Here is a 22,564-nt window from a genome sequence, read left to right on the forward strand (position 1 = left end):
GAATCATTCTGCATGAATATTTGTCTCATCTAGCGACAGCAGCCAGGAATGCTTACATAAGTACTGTACTTGAGTAAAGTTGGGGGAAAAAAATGTTAATGCATTTTATTTTCCTTTTCACAATTTATTTCAAGGGTAAATATTCTACCTCTTACCCCATTACCATTATATAATGCTGCTTATTGATTTAATACTGCAGATTAACACATTAATATTAACAGGATTGAGATGTACTGCATACTAAAAGCATCTCAGGTGCATAGTTAGTAGCTTCCTCTGGTTTGGATATGATATACAGTGGTGGAAAAACGTTTTCGGACACCCCATGCATTTGTGAAATATTGCATTAAGAATTACTCTTAGGTCTTCAAGTGCAGGTTCTTTTAGTACAGTCACAGACAAAATTTTAAACAAATCCTAAAACAGCCATTAAAAACTTAAAATTAATTTGTTCCATAATTTTTTTTGTGTGTGTGTTTTTTTTTTTTTGTTTGTTTGTTTTTTTACATTACGATACAATACATACAATAAATGATTGGGTCATTTTGTTATTTGTTGACTTTGATACCAACAATGTTGAGAACTGACATATTGAAATTTGTGTTTTTCTAATGCAGTCATGCCTTTTAAAACACAAAAAAATATTTTTCCACAGATATTTCATAATAATATTTGAGATGCAAAATTTTAAGGGTGCCCAAAAACTTTTTTCCACCACTGCACTGCAATTACTCTTCAGCTCTACTAAATGTGCATCCAAGGTAAACTACTTGCAAATCAAGCAAGTGGCTTTCAGCTGTTGAACAATGCGATCATGTAAACGCACCACGGCAAACTGTTATTTGTGTGTGCAAATCTTGAAGCAATACCAGTCCATACCAATAACTCACATTCACTATGCTGGCGTCAAAGTGGAGCTCTGTGCCCGTTCCAGCCACTGGCCTAGTCATGTGGTCCATTAAGAATCGCTCTAGTCTCATGATAATATAAAGCCATGGCCCAGTCTTGACATTTCAACTTATAACTGGGTTTCAGCCTTCCTTAATGTAGCCATGTCTCTGAGCAGTGAACACCTTGTACATCTGGGCACTCCAGTAGTTTTCAATTCCATCATTGACAAGCAATTATCAACACACCATCAGACTCTGCTACACAGCAACTTCAGTTGTCAACAGTTGTCACTTTTGTCTACATAATGCTGAGGAAAGCTCAACTGTAACCGACGCCAAGGTCTGGACCTAGATGACTGTCCATCAATCTGTCCTCAATGCTTCGGTACCGCTGGTTATTCCCCGACGATACCACTGTGGAAGATCGAGCTCACCAGGACAGCATTTGGTCACCCTATCCAGTTGTTCGGAGCAGCATCCCAGCAGTTTCCATAAGTACTTTCACCTTCTTATTTGAGCAGAGTTGATGAGTGTGATGATAGTTAGAGAAACTTTAAACAAATCTAAATTATTATTTTAAGAAATTAGGTTCCGTTTGTGCCTCCTTTTCAGTTCCATCTTCGTTATACTCTTTTATATCAGTGTTCTCATTATTTTCCATTACGTTCATATTATTCATATTGTTTATTATTCACATATCACCATTGTAAATTAATCACTTATTTCACTTAAGTCGTTGTCAGCAGGTCCTCGTGAGCTGGAAATAGAAGATCCTAGAGATGCCTCAGATATGATGAGATTGATTAATTACTAATAATTAACATTGATCCAATATTAATTGATTTATTCTCACAGTGTATTCTAAATCTGTGGGTGGTGCCCCCTTTCGACAAGTGCAGTTATTACACTTAATTGTGTAATAATTTAATTCCCTACATGTTTGTGAATATTTGGTGATATGGTCAAAATACTCTCTTGCCTAATAATTGTGCACACATTGTAAGAATACAGTGACGTTAACTAAATTATTGTGTGTGGGTGAAACTATGTGTTGTGCGCATGTTTCCTGAAAATTCATTCAATGTGATCCCACATAATGATAAAAGCATCGGTACAACCCTGACAGGAGTACACGAGTAGTGTCTAAGAGATTGCAACAACAAAAAATAAATAAAAAAAAGACAGATGCTGTCAGGAAAATATATTTTGTAGATGAAATGTGAGGGAAAAGAGGGAGGGGAGGAAAGCAAGGCAAGGGAGAGAAACGGAGCAGAATGAGAGAAATAATGACAACAGAACGGTAGAACCACAGAAGATGAAAAACCAAATAAAAGAAGGCAATGGGGGCTGCAAACAGAGAAAGAACAGAACAGAATGGAAAGAAGAGTAAGAAATGGTTTAGGATTGAACGAGAAAATACTGACAGGTGAGAAGGGGAAGAGAGGGAGCAACATGGCAGAAAGAAAAAATATAGAAGATGTGGACAGATAAAGACAATGGAAAAAAGAATAAAAATAGAAAATAATACTAGAAATGGGTGAGATATAGAAGATAAATACAAGCAGGCGAGGAAAGGAAAACAGGTAAAGAGAGCAAAAAACAGAAAATTAGCAGAAAAAGACAAGACAGAAAAGGAAAATAGAACAAAAATCTGAGAAAACGATGAGGTGAAATATAAAAACTAAGTAAACAAAAAAGAAGTACATATAAAATAAGAGAGAGAAGGAAAAAGATAGAGGAAATTAAATGATTAAAAAAGCAGGATAAATGAAAATAAAGCAGAAGATTAAACAGAATATGAAACAAAAGACGACAGATAAATAATGGAACTTATGTGAAAAAGAGTGAATAGAAAACATACGAAATAAGAAAGATAAGAATGCTGCATAAGAGGAGAGGAAACTTGCGAGAAAATGGAAGGGGATAGCAGAGAAAAAGAAAGGACAAAAAATAGAAATGATAGGAACCTAAGAGAAAAGGGAATTGGGGAAACCAGATGAGTGGAGGCGTATGTCAGGGGAAAAGCGGGCAGACAAGTAGATGAGAACAAAAAAAGACAGAAGAAGAGTGATGGGTTAGAGGGGAAATGCACAGCCAAAAAGAGACAGAACTGCAGAGCGGATGATGAGCTGAGGAGAAAGCAATAGTGTCCCTTGACGTATCCTTATCTGGTTCAGAAACCCAGATTTCTTAACGGAAAGTGGGCAAACCCCCCAGTAATCACAGAAGAGACCCCAAGTCACTTCACTCAAGGGTCTCCACTACATCCTCCTCCATCACCCCATGTCAACCCTGAACTCCACTTGAAAGGAACTTGGAATAGAAATGCCTTTAATACAAAATCTCAACAGACATTGTGAAATCTCAACATGGTGATGGTTATTTCAGTGAGGACAGAGCTGCAGAGTGTTCTCACCTTGCACAGATGGAGTCTAAGAGGAATAGGTGCCACTTTGAGCTGTAAAGATCACACCAGTGAAACAACAGACATCCCTACCCAAACCTTTATCAAACAGGGAAGGACAGACCACATAATTGTGTCTGTCAGTCATGTCATGTATTTCCAATTTACATGACAAGGAGAGCTGTGAGGTTCAGATACCTCACCATGTGCTTTTGTGTTTGATGAAAGGTTGGATCCCCTGGCATCCAACCGCAGCACTGTCGCTGTGACACTGTTCGTTAGGCTAGAAATGTAGTACTGCTGTTTTTCTGTCTGCCATTATGACACATGAAGGGTAGGGGGGTCACCGGGGTGTTGAAACGGCAGAAAAATCTATTAAAGATAAGGATTTCCATGTTGGAACAGCAGCAAAGGAGTGATCTGTACATGTTTCTCAGTGAGTACAGACAAAGTGCAGAAACAAGGCTGGATTGACAAAATTCATATGGGACTCACATTGTCTGTTCTGAGCTTCTTGGCAGGGCAGCCTCCATCCACAGGATGTAGCATGTAATACAACCGCACTTTGTTGGCGTGTTTCCGACTCTGGAAGAGAGAAAAAGAAGAAATCTTATGAGGATATGCTGAAAATGGTTGATCCTTGTTTTGATGTTGTCCCTTCAGGTTCACCTGTGAATTGACCAGGACATCCAGTGCTGTCCTCTATAGTACCTTGGACGTATTCATCAAAAGGCTTGGTGCAAACATTTGAGTTTGTACCGTACCATGCCCTCATTCACTTTTATATTGCACTCCATATTCTGTGGGGGAATACATGTAATGTATGCCCCCCAAGGAATTTAATTTAATCCTTTAAGTGCTTGACTCTCTATTGAAATGTGTGCCTGGAAATGTATTTAAATTCAATCAGTAAAAGCTTCACAAACAAAAGGCCAGAACTGAATAACTTTATGGAACTGAACAACTTTATGGATGGACTTTATATGCATAATGAGTACTGCCTTTTAACAGACTCAGACACTGTTCAAGTCTAACTTAAATACAGAAAAAATGTGTATGCTCACACTAGAATCAGTTAAAATCATCAGTAAGTAAAAGTTAATGGACCATTCATACACTACATTTCAGATCACGTTAAAGTTGTTTGTTTAAATAAACAACATCAAGAAAACCATGTAAACCATGGATAGTTATCAGCTCCACTCACTTAATTGGCTCTCTCATTTTCAGAAGGCAGCAATTTCAGCAAAAAAGTTATAAAATCCCAACTGTACACCACCTGCTTGGCAACAAACAGCGTGCAGACACAACTGGAAACCAGCTGGAGAACAAAGTGGATCATTCAGCAAATAAACAGCCAGATTCTTCCATCAGGATTTGGGAGAGCTAAGAGGGATCTGATGGACCACAAACTAATCCTAATGTTGATTCAACATTTAACAATTCCAAATATACCAGGGTTGTGTTAACTACTTGCTTAAAGTAAAAGTATCCATAATTGGTTGTCAAAAAGTTGCCTCTTTCGTCTCGTCTTATTCCGGTCGCAGGGGGCAGCAGCTTCAGGAGGGAGGTGCAAACGGCCCTCTCCCCAGCCACTTCCACCGACTCCTTCGACAGAATCCCCAGGTGCCTCCCAGGCCAGGCGGGAGATATAATCCCTCCATTGCATCCTGGGGCGACCCCGAGGCCTCTTGCCAGTGGGACATGCCCGGAACACCCCTAAAGGGAGGCGTCCGGGAGGCATCCTCACCAGATGCCCGAACCACCTCAACTAACTCCTCTTGACGTGGAGGAGCAGTGGTTCATTCAGAGCTCCTCCCGAGTGTCCGAGCTCCTCTAATTTAATTTACAGTGTAAATGATCAGATGATCTAAAATAAAGACCACTCCTGCCTAATACAACCTGACTTTCTAAAGAACTAGAAAGAACTCTCAGTGTGTCTTGTGGTATCTGGCAACATGATGTCAGTAGCAGATACATTAACTACTCTTATGACCTGGAGTCAGTTGGATTGTCAGTAGTGTTCATTGCTATGGACTGGGAGCACCCCAAAAAGCTTGGTGTTTCAGACATGCTCTGGCCCAGTCAATAGATTTAGGTTTGTACTGCTGCAGTGCCTCTACATGGTGCTAAAAGCCTTTATACCTGTGCGTTGGTGTGTCAGCATTGTCCTGCAATTACGCTGCTGCAACGTTGGCCAGTGACTGTTCAGCTGTATTGAGTTTCTCCCTGCAGTTCGCACAAGTGGAACTCAGCAGCAGTTATTAAATGTGGATCAACAGCTACTTTCACTGAAATCGCTGCAGCACAGAACAAAAAGAGGACATCTGAACAGACGGTGTGGAGGAGGCTGTACGAGGGAGAATTTTTGGTGCTTGCCCGGCTGTTGAAATATGTGAACAAGGGAATGCCTTTTGGACCAATCACAGCTGTTGTGCTGTGCTTCGCTGAGACTGGTAGTTAAGTTTCTGGGGAGGTGAACGTCAGGCAAAAGTAGTGATTTCTCATAAGCAACACCCACAGATGCTTCTATTTAAACCCCAGCTCCCCACCAGTGTTTTGGATCTGAAGAAGCTATTTGGATGAGGTTTTCAAGAAACTCTACGAGTCCAGTTGCCCTTGTTCTCGATGACTGAGGAAACAACCTATGGTGTAGAAGTGACGTGCGGCTATAAACCATGCAGTTCAAACCTTGTCTCTCGGGTCTGAACACCGGCAGATATCTCCCATATCAAGCTGACGATAACAATTGACTGTTCATGTATTGTTTAATGTCCCAAGGCCCAATGACACAATCCCATGAAAAGGAACTATATGTTGCACACAGCATGTTCATGTACTTCTCTTCTGTCCAATCTCTGAAGCCTCCTATTCATGTCTGAACTACTATAATGATACCATCCAAAACAAGCTAATCTCACAATTAAAATTCAAAAGCAGGAATAAAAAAATAGTATATCTGTCAATCTGCTGCCAGTAAAAGTCATATTTCTGAGGTTATGCTGGAGGAGTCAGCATCTCAGCTGCTGCACAGTATAAACACTCTGGGTAATCACCGCCATAAACTAATGATATTGTTTTGAAAAATTGCCCCGTTAAGTACCTCGCCTTCATAAGTTGGGTTAGCCACTGTTTAAATATGTTTTTTTTTTTGTTTTTTTGTTTTTTACAGCAAGAGGGAAAGAGATATTGGACTACACTGGATTGGGCTACATTACATCAATCTGTGTTCATGAAAAACAACAACAAAAAAACACCTCCTTTCCTCCTCTTTCCAAAACACACTCCTGTTTCCAAGATCGGGCTTAGGTTAGAGGTCCCATTAAAAATAGGTGAAGGCTGTCAAATGAAATGCACTCTGCTGATCCCTGATACTGGACTCAATTGATAATTAGCACCCGGTTCAGTGAGGGTAAAGCAGGAGTCTTCTTACCAGCAGCCCATTGATCCTCAAGGATCTTATAGCACAGCCACGACCGGAGAAAGGCAGGATTTGGGCGGACAGATCAGTGTATCTGAAAATGTTTCCTGTCTAAGGTCAGATGATTTGGATGTCAAGCGAAAGTGATGCAGAGGAAGGAGGGGGAGGAACGAGGAGAGGGAATACCTGCAGTGATATTGTCATTGCATCATCAGTGGACGTCACAGATGAGTTTATAATTCAAGACAGCATTACTGAGGAATGTATCAGGGTGGCAAGGTGCCCAGTGTCTTTCTGCATCAGGCAGGAGGGTAACCATAGGTTTGTTTTGAGAAATGTACAGCAGACATCTCATCCTCCTTCATCAGTGGGCTGTGGGAATAAATTTTCTTTGTCTGTCTGGTTTTCTGGCAATGATGCAGCAACCTGAGCTCTGCCACTTCTTTCAAAGAAATAAAAGACACGAGAAATTCACTGAGCACTTCTCATTAAAGTCTGGTCTGTTTTCAACTACTCATTTTTAAATAGCTTCTGCGTAAAATGGGGGGAAAAAAGGTGACAACACTTTTAGCTCAAATGGGCAAGAACAAAGCATATTCTGCCTCTATATGAAACACCTCTGGTTCCTGATGTATTTTTGGAATATGAAGTGGTTCTGAACACAGTACAACATGCTCAATGCAGCAGCAGCAGAGAACGCTTCAAACTCAGTGTGTGGAAAGTAGAAGGGCGATTTGCACATGTGAAATTAGAGTTTTCTGCTGAAACTTATCACTAAATAATCAGAATAAAAGGAATTACAGGACATGTAGTACCAGAATAAGCTTTATAAGGTTAGAACTATTTGTTTCTGTACTAAAAATGGGATTTAGATCCATTTCGCTGTGGAGTGACGGATTATGATTATGAGAAAATGGGGACAGGAACAAGAAAATCAATCACAGTATAACATCAATTTCCTGGAAGGTCACTGTCAATAGCCATAATGGAGATGCCATTTTTGAGGACAATGGTGATCAAGACACACATGGGCGTCCTTTTAGCAATGGTGTGGGGCACACAGAGAAAAACAAGGTCCACAGACAACAGACCAGTACCAGAAAACAGCCATTAAAGTGTGGAAAACAGGTATGATACCAAGCCCATGCACCAACCAAAAGACACTTGCATGGCCCCTGCTAGGACAATGGGTGCGCAGAGTGGTATAACAAGGATATACACACTTGATGTTTATCAACAAATACACAATACGAAGTGCTTTTTGCTCAGAATTAGATTTGATTGAATCAAATCTCCATGTCACTCCCCAACAGCAACAAATTAGGCAATTTGCATGAGGTATATTATGTGTGATCCTCACCCCTTTTTATTATGTGATATGCTTTACATCCATCCACCTTGTTCAGAAGAAGAAAGTGAATCAGTGCCGGTTGTTATTTTATCCTTCCTAACGCCTCCATCCTCAATCCCTGTGTGGCCTGAAATTAAGATTGCATCAACTGTCGTTTGTCGGAAGGACGCTTCCCAAAGGACAGCTGTGAAACCGCATCATTCTTTAGACTCTTGAAGAGCAACGCGTCTCATTTAATGGAGACAAGTTAACACATTTCCTTGATTACACTTCTGTTATATACTAATCTGAAATGCCACCAGGAAAAATATGTCAAAGACCTCGGCTCACAAATCACCTGAAAATGAACAAAGCCTTAGTAAACAAGAGCAATCATCTTATACTGTATACTATAAAAAGTTTCATTGTTTTGGCAAAATCATTTAATGAGAGCAACTCATGAGTAGCTTGTTTCAATGTCTTGCTTGAAAATCTGATGAAAGTGTGCATTTGGAGAGCTCATTCATGTGGGAGTTTTTTTTTTTTTTTTTTTTTATCTTGGCTTGCTTCTGCCAGCAAGTCCCTTGTTGCCTCCTCCCACTGTACTCTACCAAATGCTAAACCTGTGCAGTACTATTGCCTGCATCATTCAAATCTGGAAAACAAAAAGAGAAACTGTACATTTCTGTGTTCGTGCTACTAGTGTGCGCGAGTGGGGTCACCTTGAGTTGGATGTGATGGAAATATGTCCTACTAAGTTGTATTAAATATGACAAATACAATAACGGGAATAGCATAAAAAGGTTAGTCTGGTGTCTAACTTAAAGAGTAACAAACTGCCCCATAAGATGCTACTTTAGACACTTATTTTCCTGCTGATGGCTGTGTTTAAAGATGAAGTAACTGCTAACTCAGAATGTGTAGTTAGACTACTTTGGACCAGCTCCCCTGCGCTTGTATGAAAGGGAGGCTAAGTGCATGCTTGACATAATCAGGGCTGAAGAAAAATCTATAATGCATTATCACCCCATCAGTGAGCTGATCAGGGCTATTGTGGGCTCTGACATCTCCCTTTCTCTGGGGGCACGGTGGGCACTGTACAGTTCAAGGGACTAACACGCTAGCCTTGTTTCTGGTTAGACACAATGAAGCTCATTCTTCGTCAATTTAACATCTGCTTTTCAGGTGTAAAAATACGTACGTGGGGGAGGCAGTAATGTGGAATAAGGTGTATACGTCCACACTGTTTTTAAGAGTTGCCAACAAGGTGCCTTTGAGCCAAGTACTCAAGCCTACCTACTTCTTCTAACTGTTCAGTAGCTGCCAATGCAGGGCTTTGACTGCACGGAGCACATCTCTGCTGTAAATGTATTTACGTTGTGGTGGTTAGCATTGATGCCTCACGGCAGGAAGGCTCCAGTGACACGTCTAGGGTTTAACAAGGCATTTACAGCATGTTCTGGGTGGTGCCAAGTATAGTGCCAAACACAATCATGTACATTCTCTTTGAAATGAGATGTTAACACTTGATATGTAAAAGTGTTTATTCTGCTCAAAATGATCTTGCATGTGTCGGCTTGGACTTGATAGTCTGACTGAACCAAATTTGCTGGCCCCGTCCCCAACTGTGACGGACTAGGCAATGCTCTGAGGTATATTGTGTATAATCCTAACCCTTGCTCTGAACAGCACTATGTTGCTCTCTATGCTACAATAAACGATGGTCAGTCAGCCTTCCCTACAGCATGTCCCCTCACCACAGGAGGCCACGCTGTCACTGTTCCCTGAAACCGCTGTTCCATTTTTCAACACAGCGGCAAGCAGTGTTCCGGCTGAACTGTATTTACAATTTAAAAATGTGGAACACAACCCTTTGAGGGTGAAATTACATAGCTAACTCAACCGAAACTCTGTTTTCAGGTTGTTAAATGGAATATGGCGAATGAAATGACAAAACCCTTTGGTTTAAGAGTGAAGAGCGACCAAGGGGACTGAACATAACCGAAGCGTTTAAAGTTTGTGTAAAGTGAGTGGGTGTTCGACGAATTGCTTGCATCATTGCCATTACTGGAGGATCCCAGCAGGTACCTGTGGTTAACAAGCACAGGTCACACAGTCTCAAGTAAAATACAACCTCCTCTCTTTAAACTGTGGCCAGCACAGACAAAAAGGGGAGGGAGGGGGGGTGCCAGAGACACAGTATGGCCACTCAGAACCATGTTTGAAATGTTATTTTTAGTTAGTTATGCAGGATTTGATTTGATTTTAACAGGATGCCTACTAAACACAGGAGTGTTTATGTAGTAATTGATTTAAGAGATGATGAGGGTCTGCAAAAGAGTTATAGCATCTATCCCAGGACATTTGTCTTATCAGCTCAGTTTAGAGCATTTATAATACGTGGCTTTTCCCATCAGAGGGTCCTGCCAGCAGCACAGAGCGTTAGTCGAGAAACTGGCCATTAAGGATGTGTTTATACTAATGACTGTTCACCACAGAGTTCTTAATTATGTGATCTAGTGTCATTTGTTATAAGCCCTACCTGCCGAGTTGTTTGTATCCACATTATAGATGATGAATGGCAACATTCAAATCTGTGTCTCCTGAATATCAGTGACCAAAATATGCCCCATTCAAAACATTTTGTGGTACTACTGCACATTCAGCTGAGCCACTGGAGTTTGGCCGCAATTTTCTTTGTCCCATGTGCATAGTGCAAAGCTGGCACAGCGCCGTGTCTGCCTCAGTAGAGCGGCAGGTCAATCAAAGTCTGAGTGACGTGTCAATTTAGACTAATATGCTGATGGTCTGTATGCAAATGAGCTCACTTGCTTGTGCTGATGTCATGTTTCCAAATGTCTAAAGACCGCAGTATAGTTGGTGCAATGGTAAAAATGAAAAACAAACAAAGTGATTATACCCTGGCAAAGATCAGCCAGGCCAATCAACAGAAATAACAGAAATCATGCACATCATCTAAGCACAGTGGAGTTTAATTTGTGTACAACTAAATGGGTCCGAGTGGCCCGGTTCTTCATGGGCTAAATAATACCAGGATCAGACAGACAATATTTGCAGTAGGGTGATACAGAGCATACAAGTGTAACAAAATTCTTAACCTGATTGTTACTGGTTCACTGAAATAAAACAACATCATTGCGATTTTACTTATTATCATCTCAAGGCCACTTAATGAGCTGCATGAATGAGTAACTTGTGCTCTGGTAAACACCAGAGAACATGTCATATTATTGAAACTAGATTTCTGCATTGTCTGATGGTTACAGCTGTAAGTACCCTGACAACTGGGTACACCACACAGGCCCATTTGGTGACCAGTGCAATGGCAACTGAATAAAACATGAAAGCCATCAAGAGAGCAGGAACCCATAAGCGTACATCAACTGCCTGCTGCGATGTCCTCTCCAGGTAGCTATTGATTATTTTCTGGCTTTATCCTGCAGACTATTTGTGTTCATTGTGGACCAAATCCATCATTTCCTGATAGTTAAAATGTCATCCAGATTGATGTAACAAATTACAAAGTAGTGATTATTTCTACAATAACGATGACACTTGCAGGGATTACAGCATCATTCACCATATACTGTTAACTTGATAAGTTTAGGTTAAGACTGAGGTCAGCTTTAATACAGAAAAAGTAGGTAGCAATTTTATTGCCTATAAACCTCATGGGAATCCTGGTCTCTGGTCTGACCTTACCTTTGTGATGGGTCTTAAATATCAGGAAACCAGAGTGAAATACTCAATTGCCTGTTTTCTAGTGAACCTATGTGTGCCTCTCCCTTTAGTGCTGGATGTGATATGAATACATGGTGCATGATATGATTTATATGACATGATTTTCACGTTTTGTAGAAAAGCCTAAGCTTATGTCTCAATTGGCAAAATAGTTCAAAGTATTCTAGTATGCAAAGCTTTAATGCACTGTCAACTGAATGAAAACTTGCCTTTATAACATCACTGCGTGGCGTGGCACTTGGTAGGTATGCTGTCATAGCATCTTGGAGAAGTTGCCAATGTGCTATGGATTCATGTCTATCTCAGTGTCTTCTGTTTTCTTATGTAATCCAGACTGACACCTTGATGTTGACATCAGGCAGCACAACCCTTTATCTTTTATTTTTTTTGCTCTTTTTTGAGGCAGAAGAAAGAACTTTATGACTCTGGTTAATTGATAGCTGTATAATAAAAGTACTGCTGCGTCACAGCAAGAAGGGTCCAGGTTCTCGTGGGCTCTCTCCAGGTACTCCTCCTTGGTTTCCTCACACCGTCCAAAGACATGCTTGTACGGTTAGCTGGTGATTCTAAATTGGCTGTAGTTGTCTGTCTCTCTGTGTTAGCCCTGTGATAGCCTGGCGACCTGTCCAGGGTGTACCCCTCGTCTCGCCCAATAACAGCTGGGATAGGCTCCAGCAACCCCTGCGACCCTTGTGAGGATGAGAGGTTACAGAAAACAAACAAACAAATGAAAATGACGCCATGGTACTGCAGGTTAAGGGATACAAATCTACACAAAGCTAAATGCTCATATATTATTACAGATCCAAAGACCTGCCCAACCACTGCTAGTTTGCAGAATTATTTTACATTCTGAGGTCATCATCACAGCACTCTAATGGCCATGTCTGTTACACAATTCACCTCAATATCTCCCTGGTCTATTTGGAGCCTTTTAACCAAACGCAGCCAAGAGTGTTCTGTGACTTGCACTAGACCAGTGGCTGTGTGCCAGTGAGGCCTCTAATTATAGAAAGTCAGACAAAAGCGGTTGTGACAGAGGTCAGGTATGCTTCAAGACACCCAAGACCTGAGCTGAGCAGTCTTACTTAGCCGTCTCAAGATGATTTAGGAAGAGGATTTCCATGCTTACCAGTTAGCCCAGGGCTCTGCAATGCTACTCACTGTTGTTATAACCCCTCCAGCCTACAACAATGCTCTCTGCTGCATGGAAAAGGCACCACGGTCTACACTCAAACAGGCATGAGCTCATGAATCATCACTCGTTTACATCAAAACAACCAGCTCATGTGGGGATTTGATGAGGGATTGCACTGTTTATTCAGAAAGACCCCCAAAGATTTGAAGCTTCCAGCAGAGAATGAAGTAAAGTTCTGCTAAAGCGCTTCAAAACTAAGCACTGGAATGCAGAGAGTGGTTCAATTGCCGTGTAACATTTACCTATTAAAAAACAAAACAAACATTGGTCACTGTTGATTGATTTCCGCTAATTGGCTGTGTTTGAAAACCCCACTTCACAGTACAGGTCTCAGGTGGGCACTAGGACCAAAGGTTAACGCGAGGAAGCTCTTCAATTGGATGTGGTGTAAGTTTTTCATACTTAAAAACAAATACTTTCATTCTTTGTTGATGTAATGGTCAGTAAATCCTCCACTTTGGTCCAGACTGTACTATTGCAACAATTTCTACGTTAGACCAAAGAATCGTACAGTCTCTGGGAGGGTGAATCCTACTGACTTTGGTGATTCACTCACTGTCGTTTAACCGGCTGACTTACATTTTTGGTCAGCAATAAAAAAGATTACAACTATGGAAAAGATTCCATGCACAACAAATATTAAATAAGCCCCCAAAGGATGTATTCTAATGGCTTTAGTGATCCTGCCTTTTTGACCTTTGCTCTAGAGCTGCAGCTCAAGGTTTCCAATTCTCCTGTGAAACATCTCAAAATCCACTGCACATATTTTAGTTCTTTATTCATTTAAATATTGTACAGTTTGCAGAAAACTCTTCTGCACACTCCATTCCACAATTTAAATGATACACTATATTGCCAGAAGTATTCACTCACCTGCCTTTATGCTGTACGCATATGAACTTAAGTGACATCCCATTCTTTATATGACATTGTCCCACCGTTTGCAGCTTCTGCTCTTCTGGGAACGTTTTCCATGCTGGAATTCACTGAGCTCCTGAGAGCGACCCATTCTTTCACAAATATTTGTAGAAGCAGTCTGCATGGCCAGGTGCCTGATTTTATACACTTGTGGCCATTGGACTGATTGGAACACCTGAATTCAGTTATTTGGATGGTGAGTGAATAATTTGGCAGTACGGTGTAGCAGCGACATCTGTGACCCCTTGCAACGGAAAAATCATGGTTTTGTTCTCTGAAAGGCACGTCATGAAGAAGTAACTGGACAACGTACATCAACGCCTCATTTTGATGGATGGCCACTGAACATGTTAACATGTAATGGTAAAGGGAGTACTGTAAGTCATCTGTAAGATAAAGTTCTATGCATATGGCACACATGACTTTGGCAGTGTCCTTGGTGGTCTAATTAAAGCATTTAGCAAAATCTACTCTGTCAGCTGTCAAGATGACAAATAATAATCATCCAAGGAAGTGTAGGACACTTGCTAAGCTGGTTTCTCATTTTAGTCAATCTGGACCAAAGCAGCTTGAAAATAAATGTCATAATTACTGTAGAGTGACAGCACATGTTTGACAAAACTAAAACATCTCCTAATTATTTGTTAATCTTGCTGCATGCCTGTGGATGTTTAAATGTGCATAATATGCACCAATTTCATTAGACTTAATCATTATTCACGCTTACACGCTGTAACAGCTTAGACACCAGTTTAATTCTGCAGCTAAAAGAATCTGAGCTGAAACTTTGCTGACCTTCATACTGCTGCATTCATGTGAAACACTTGAAAAATGACTGGTTAGATCCTCAAATCTTGTTTGTAGCTGCTCTGAAAGAGCAATGTCTCCATACGTTGGTAAAATATTAACTGTGGTCTAAACACCGGGGATGGTGACTTCTGGAGCTTTTTATCATTTTTATCCTCTCATTTCTGGGGAGTGATGGCACAGAGCAAGTAAACAGAAGGAAACACTTAAAGGGTTGATGCCGTCTTCAAGCTCAACATGGTTTTATAGCCAATTTGGAAAAAACACACAGAAAGGACACTGGACCTGATGGCTTTTCACTCTGAAGGATGAATCTGTAAGGTGCCTGTGAACGTGAAATGAAAAATGGTGCAGGAGTAATGGAAGTGGCTGGGTACAGGAGCATTCATGGTCCTGCCAAACTGCACTTGGAATAGACCTATCCATCAGCACAACGCGCATCAGTAGCATTGGGAGAAGTTGAATATATGTGCACTAACTTCTCATTTCAAATCATTTCCCCTGTCTCGTTGCATTTGTCACTCTAATACCTGCCATCCGATCCACTGCTGGAAATAAACATCACTTCAGCCCGCTCCTATCAACACGAGAAATTGCAATCAGACCATAAATCACAGCAAGGCTTCAATTTGTTATCAGGACATAAAGCAACTTCATTCTTCACTGCTGACAGTCTGATGTGAATTAAAAGCAGACACAGCACTTCATTGTGTTTGGAATTAATCATTATCGGGTGTTTTTTTGTTTTTTTTCCTTTAACCCTTTCCTGATTAAGGAAGCATGCTGGATGCTGATTAGCATCATCATACACAAACTAAACGCTTCCTGGCAGCAGGCGGAGGATTGTTGAGCAAAGATCAGTGCACAATGCAGGGAACAAACCCCGAGACTGCTGATTACTGTCACCAAAGTAGGCCACGCAGTCAATTCTGAACTTCCACTAAAAACATGGTATCGACCATGAACAAAACCCTCGGAGATCAAAGAGAACAGGGCCGTCAGCTTTGTGCAGCTTCCTCCGTTAGAAAGCACAAATACAGCTAATTCGATGCATCGTAGAAACAGGTTTCAGAAACAGGACAACCTGTCAGTGTATGGATGATACACATGTGCAGGTGTAACATGACACGGAAGCCACGGCAAATTTAAGAAGGAACATTGTAGAGTCAGAAACAAATGCAAAGTGTAAATATGTAATGATATCGTGGCAGATTCAGGCACACTGTCGCTGCGCTAAGCCCGACCACTGTTCACTCCACTGATTTTCTTTTTGACAGGTCCTAATATTATATCTCCTTCCCATTCCCGAGAGCTTTGAAAGCTTTTGTTCTCCCCTCCATCAGTGGATTTCAAGCTGATTTTTCATGAAAGTTACTGATAAAAATGGCATGGGAGCGCTGCAGTAAAAATCGGTTCTGCCTGATTCTTACACAGTACAGCAGCGGATAAAAACAATCCATCAAAAACCTCCAAAATAGAGCTCAATCAAAGCCCATAACATATAATAACGATTAGGATTGAGAGGTGGATAAGATACTTGTACTACATTCCCAGAGGAGTTTTAGATAAAGAATCACTTTCGCTTAGACAAACTCCACTTTACTTTTGTATATATACACAGTTTGATCTTTGAGCTGTTAAGCACCAACATGACCCAGTTTCAGAAAAATCTTTTCTCTTCACGGGTTATCCTACAGGAAAAGTGAGGACTTTGTCAAATAGCTCTAAGCCCTTCGAAGTCACCACACTGGACATTTCTTGAAAATTTTCTATTCACCATTCCAAGTGTTGCTGGACACCAGGAATGGTGGCAGCAAAAGGTGCCCTAACCTTAATGCAACAAGGAGGAAATCGTATAAGGTTCAAATTTAGGCCTGCAAGTCAGAACAGAACCGTTTTTGCGTACAAAGCTACACCCTTCAATGAAATCATTTATGTTCCAAATGCGGGCATTAACTATAACGTTAGCAAGATGCTAAGAGGACAACATTCTGGTTGAGAGTGATCTTGCTTCAAGAAATTGGAATCGAGCTAATGCTATTACTCGGTCAAATGCTTTGTGGTTTGCTAAAGGAATAGATTAGTGTTTAAAGTATTAGTGCATGTTTTGTTCATTAGCGTTTAAGAGGATGTAATAAAAGTCATCCAAAAATAGTGTTGTAAGAACCCCCATAATTGCAGTGAGCTATAACAGTCATAACTCAAATGCGCACGGTGCACTACATCCTCTGTATCACCGCACTGCACCAGCGTCACGGCAGCTGTGGTACACAAAATTATCACGGCACACAACAAAACCATTTTCGCCACCGGCGGCGAGATGCACAGTGTTCGGGAATCTGGCTCGTTGTTTTTAATTTGTGCCTCGTAGGGCTGGAAGCACACGTGAGGGGGGTAATGTGGGAAGGGGGAGGGGGGGATTCATATTGAAATCAAAATCACGCCTGGGATTATGAACTGAGTCATGGCGAAACCATGAAAGAATTCAGTCTAAGCATGAGCGGAATGTGAATCTCACGGTCTCTTAATCTGACGTGCTGCATGGAGTAATCATCTCCATGTCAGAAATATCGTGGGCTCTTTTTGAACTTGTTTATCTTTCGCTCTTTCTCTCTGTGTCTGTTTTTAAGGGACAGACTAACAACTGATCTCTTAGGACAATTTCTATTAATAACCCCTCCTTCTCTCCACTGTTTCCCAGTGAGACAGGCTCATAATTAAACTGAGTAAACGGCGTTGCATTAGAGCGAGCTAAATAAAAAGGACTAAGCTTCTCAGCGGTGCTGTTTTTGCTTACATGGGAAGCTTTGGGACACTTTGCATTATGCCAGCATGTTTGGAAGCACTTATTACATTCCTCTTCCTCTTGTGTGCGTGTTAATGTGACTTGGCATGGAGACAAATTCATGAGGTCACTTTTTTGTTTTTTTTACTTTAATAAGAAAGTATATAATAATATAATAATGAGGCAAAGCAGCTTTACTGTTGATCATGTTTTCCACTGATCAAACACAAAGCTCAGAGGAACAGCACTTTTCAGCCTCTTCGATTATCAGCCGGCACCGTGATGATTCAGTCTCATTTACTGCAGTAGATTATGTACTGTCGGCACTAGAAATGGCTAATATTTCCATCCCATTAACTTCAACGCCTGTGAAAATGACAGGGGATGATGGATGGTTGCAGGGTGGACATCACTCTTCCAGTCACCGACAAGAGGGTCTAGAAACTCTCCGACCGACCTGCTGCAACTATTAGCAAACGTCACCAGTGTGTTAATGACGCATGCTAAGTAATTAAACAGGAATCACAGCTATTATTTCTTTCTTTATCTGACAAACACACTGACCTGTGTGTGACAGATTGCAGCCAGGACCAAGCACGGCTCAAAGGATGTAAGCATGTGAAAAGTGATTGCTTGAAAGGTGAAAGCTTTGTCTTTAAAAGTATAGAGATATTTCCTTTCCTCTGCATCTGTGTGGAGTGACACAACGGAACCAGAGGAAAACAACTACTACTCGTACTGAGCTACTGCGCTTCATTAATCCTCTCCCTCGAAAATCAATATTTGTAAAGGTCAAACAGAGCAGGCATGGAAAATGCAGATTAGCTCGTCAATAGTTGACACACACTCCTATACACCCACATTCAATTGAGCGGACGGAGGTGTAACGGCTCAGGATTTATAAAAATGTTGAGCAGAAGGCCTTGTGAGGTCACCTTGGGATGAATCGAGGCAGAGGAGGCAGATAATCACTTACTTGACGTGCATTTAAAATGTGGGACTATATTTATACAGCTCATACAGCATGTAACGCATCAGGCACCGTTTACGTGGGAGTGATTGTGTGATCGTGTAGTTATTGTGAGGATATCTCTACCCCATGCTCATGTAATGACAGAGCTTGCTGATCCAAATAGTTAATCTGCCGGCTGGTCACTCTGACACTTGGTTCCAGACCAAGGGCTGATAGCACATATGGAAACTCCATGAAATCACCCCTCAGTTTCCTGAAGAGCAGTTTTGAAGCTCTCTCAATTTTGTGTGACTTTTAGTTTCACTTTTCAAGATGAACTCCCTAACCTGGATAAAAACGATAAAAGAATAACCTGGAATTCTAGACACTTTGGATATGTTGGTGTTTCCGAGTCTTCCTCCCAGACTTTACCAGGAGAAATCTGAGGAAATTTCACTGTTTCACTGATCAAAAGGGTAAATTGTAGAGTACATAACAGCCTTCATGTTACTAAACCTCCTCTAGAAGTTCTGAAGTACAACATATAATGCAACACAAAAGAAGCCTACCATGAACCTCTTCAATGAATGTGCCACCTTCGAAAAATGCCACTGGTGCCTGGTTCTCCTATTCTCCAGTTCTCTCCAATGAAGTTTGTCCTCAAATAATAACAGATACGATGACCTATAACCATGGTAAGTGCAGCGTTTTAAGCACAGAAGCATAAAAATGACTTCTGGTGTAACTCTGTAGTTACCAAGGCATCCTATGCTCGTCAGGCTGCTTGCTGACCTTCCAGCATCATAAATGCCATGCTCATAAATGGATGGATATATATATATTTTTATTTATTTGTTTATTTTTTTGAAAAAAACACTGCCCTTTCTATTCCTACTTTGACCTTAGCTCCACTTTGCCATTTAAATGTGCCCTTTATCTTTATGTCTCCCCCCCCCCCCCCACCACCCCCCACCCCACCCACGTTTAACCCCAATTCTTCTCTCATGCATCACTGTAAAAAGAGTTAAATCATCAATCTGTGTGCAAGTCTCCAGTGAGGATACGACCCATTCTGATAAGAAAAGGATCAAATGTGGCGAGAGTCATGCAGCTTAGTGTGCATTCACCCTGAATGGCACATAGAGGCCTCACACTATGATGATCACAAATACCATGTGTGTTGTAGAGCTGGGAACTGGGATGAGAGAGAGCCATGCGAGATTCCTTGAGGGCAGATAATATCAGCAGAGCCGGGCGCAGTCATTTGGCCCAGAGGTCTCTTCTGCACATCTACAGCTTCATGCATATTCCACAGCCTGATCTTAGCGCTATATGTGGGGATAGAGTTCACACAACATTCAGGACGAGGGTGGTTGTGTCATACTTACAGCATATGACAGTACAATCATGCCACATGGACAACAATGACATTTTGTCTAATCTACCCTGATGCCGTTATTCATACCATATTAACAATATATGACCTTTATTTGAACATTGAACCAATCCAACTATTTATAATCAAGATTCTGCACGATTCACACGGGGGAGGGTGGCGGGGGGAGGGTTTGTTTGTCCACTTTCTGGGCCGTCTCAGCATTGAACAGTATGTCCTGAATCCATTTAAACAAACAGAAAAACAAAGCATGCAGCCTTTTTTCGTAAAATTAATGATGTCAATCTTTTCAGCTCATAATCCCTCAGAATCCTAATCACACAGTACATTTATCACTGAGTTATTTGCTCTGTCACCAGACAGTTTCTTTTAAACACCCTGTAAAGCTCAGAAGAGGTAAAATTAAACAGTTTCACAAACAACAAGCAAATGGCACTGATTCTGTTATTGTGAGGGGTTTATTTGAAAATCTGAAAGCAAATGCTATTTGATATGAGACCCATGCTTATTTTCATTTATTTTTTTCCGGTTCTCTTTGTCTTTATTTGATACTGAACAGTGAAGAGTGAGATAGTAGACACAGGGTAAGAGGCCATGTTGCCATGCAACACGGGTCCCCAGCTGGAAATGCATTGTTTCATCAAGATGCTGCAGTTGTGTAGGATTCACTGTAACACAACAACTTGTGAGAAATAAGACGAGGTGATGTTTTATCTAATAAGTAATCCACAATTCAAAAATACAAGCTTTTACCATATAGTGAAAAAAGTCCCTGGGTTGTACAAAAAGGTTGCAGATGCCATGTGTCCTCTCAATCACAGTCACCTAACATTTAGTTGGAAACCAATCTCATAGGTTAATGTAACACTACTGCAGACCAACTAAGCATCTGTTTAGCCAGACACTGGTGCAACTAAACGTAAAAACAACAGCTGGGTAATGGTTTGAAGGATGTAGTGGTGCAGTCATATTTAAAGAGGTTACACTGTATATCTGCTCAACTCCAGGACCCCTCTCCTCCTCATCCAAACCAACCGAGACAATTGCTGTACGGTCAGCAGCAGCTCCAACAAACTCGCACAGAAAACGTTGATAGGCAAACTCATTTTGCAATGCATCCGAGATAATGGAAACCAATTAGCCAAGACATGAGGTGGACAAAGAGCACAGCAGTCAGAACAGTACAAGTCAGCCAAATGCTAACTACTGTTACCGTCACTGTGGCCGCTGCTTCTCAGCAAGTCCCCGGGATAATGATCATGCTCCGTGCTGTGAGGAGAATCACATCTCAGTGCATTGAAATACATAATGTGGGCTTGGTGCAGATTGCACAGAAAAAGTCAAACACGCTGCCTCTTTGCTTTAGTGTGGTGGCATTTTACTAAAAGACTCCCCAGTGCTGAGAAATACCAGCTGACAGATATTGTGCCCGGATATTGGAATGAGGTTATTCAAGCTGAAATGAGCAGCACTTTAGATGGATCAAACTGTGCTATAGGTTGTCTGCTGTGAGATGTAGACTGCTTGCGGTGGAAATACTCTCTCCACTATATGAAAAAAAAGAACCCTAAAAGGTGGGGTCAAACTAACTGGACCTGCTTTTAGAGGCAATGAGCCCCACTCAATCTACGAAAGTATAAGGTACTTAACAACCCAAGCCTGACCCATGCCAGAGCTGCAGCGTGTCTTAATCAGATAACAATGACATTTATAAGTTCCACTTTATCCAGTTTTCTTCCTTCACTCAACCTCAACTTTACACAGTACACTGAAAATTTAAAGTATAAAATCTTGAATTATGTATAACTAGAGCTTAAATTCCTCCATGACCTGTTTCACTCCCAGGTTATACAAAACATTTGGTCTCCCATTTAGTTACAAAGTTGGCCTTGTCTGGGTTTGGTCATGCACATTATTGACAGCCACGGAGTATGAGCACATGCATTGCCCTGTGCATGTGTGCATGTTAGACACATACAGCAGATGGATAAACTATCTACGCTATCTAACTACATCACATACTGGCTTACTGCATGAAGTGTTTCTGTTGTTTATTAACGAAAGCCATGCATTTTTAAGCCAAGCAATCCCATAAAGACGACCAATATTTCTCTGTTATCACATGCGTACGCCTGATGTGAAAAGAGCTGTGGCTAATGATCCACTACATGGCTTTTAGCATCCATCAGCTCTTATTTATTTTCTTTTTTCGATTTTACAATGTTGATCAGGTCTTAGCACTTTCATTAACTTTACTTTCAAATAATAGGTAAAAATGAGCAATCAGATAGTTTTAGAAAGGTAGTCGAGCCACTAGCAAATAAAGAGTCAAATATTTCCCAGAGTACATGTTGAAGTGTATTAGATTGTAATGTGAACATGTGAATTCAGTGTTTTTTTCTTCAAGTGTTGACAAATCCCACCACATACATGTACATTCATTTATTAATTTTCTGCATACACTTGTCCTCTGGAGGGCCGTGGGGTGAGGGGGTGAGGGGGTGGAGGGTGGGGCGAGGGCACCCTGGACAAGTCGCCAGTCTATTACAACCTGACATGTTGGGGTGTTTTCACTTTGTAAAGAAGGGAAGAGATCCTATTCCAGACCAGTTTACTTCATCTTCAAATGAAGGTAAACAGAGTGGATGCTAGAGCAAATCTCTGTCTTTCTACATTCAGAGGGCTGCAGGGACTTAATGAA

The 22,564-nt window shown here is 41.1% G+C and overlaps 1 protein-coding gene across 2 annotated transcripts in view; it reads right to left on the reverse strand.

The window, feature by feature from the left end:
* Nucleotides 1-22,564, reverse strand: part of zmat4a (zinc finger, matrin-type 4a) — a 109,900-nt gene that overhangs the window by 62,851 nt on the left and 24,485 nt on the right. For both annotated transcript variants that reach the window (XM_047593083.1, XM_047593084.1), the window contains exon 3: nucleotides 3,790-3,879. In XM_047593083.1, coding sequence (XP_047449039.1) covers nucleotides 3,790-3,879 — 90 coding nt within the window. The remainder of the gene's footprint in view (nucleotides 1-3,789; nucleotides 3,880-22,564) is intronic.

This window comes from Mugil cephalus, chromosome 8 (assembly GCF_022458985.1).
Source record: "Mugil cephalus isolate CIBA_MC_2020 chromosome 8, CIBA_Mcephalus_1.1, whole genome shotgun sequence".
In the NCBI taxonomy this organism is placed as follows: Eukaryota; Metazoa; Chordata; class Actinopteri; order Mugiliformes; family Mugilidae; genus Mugil; species Mugil cephalus.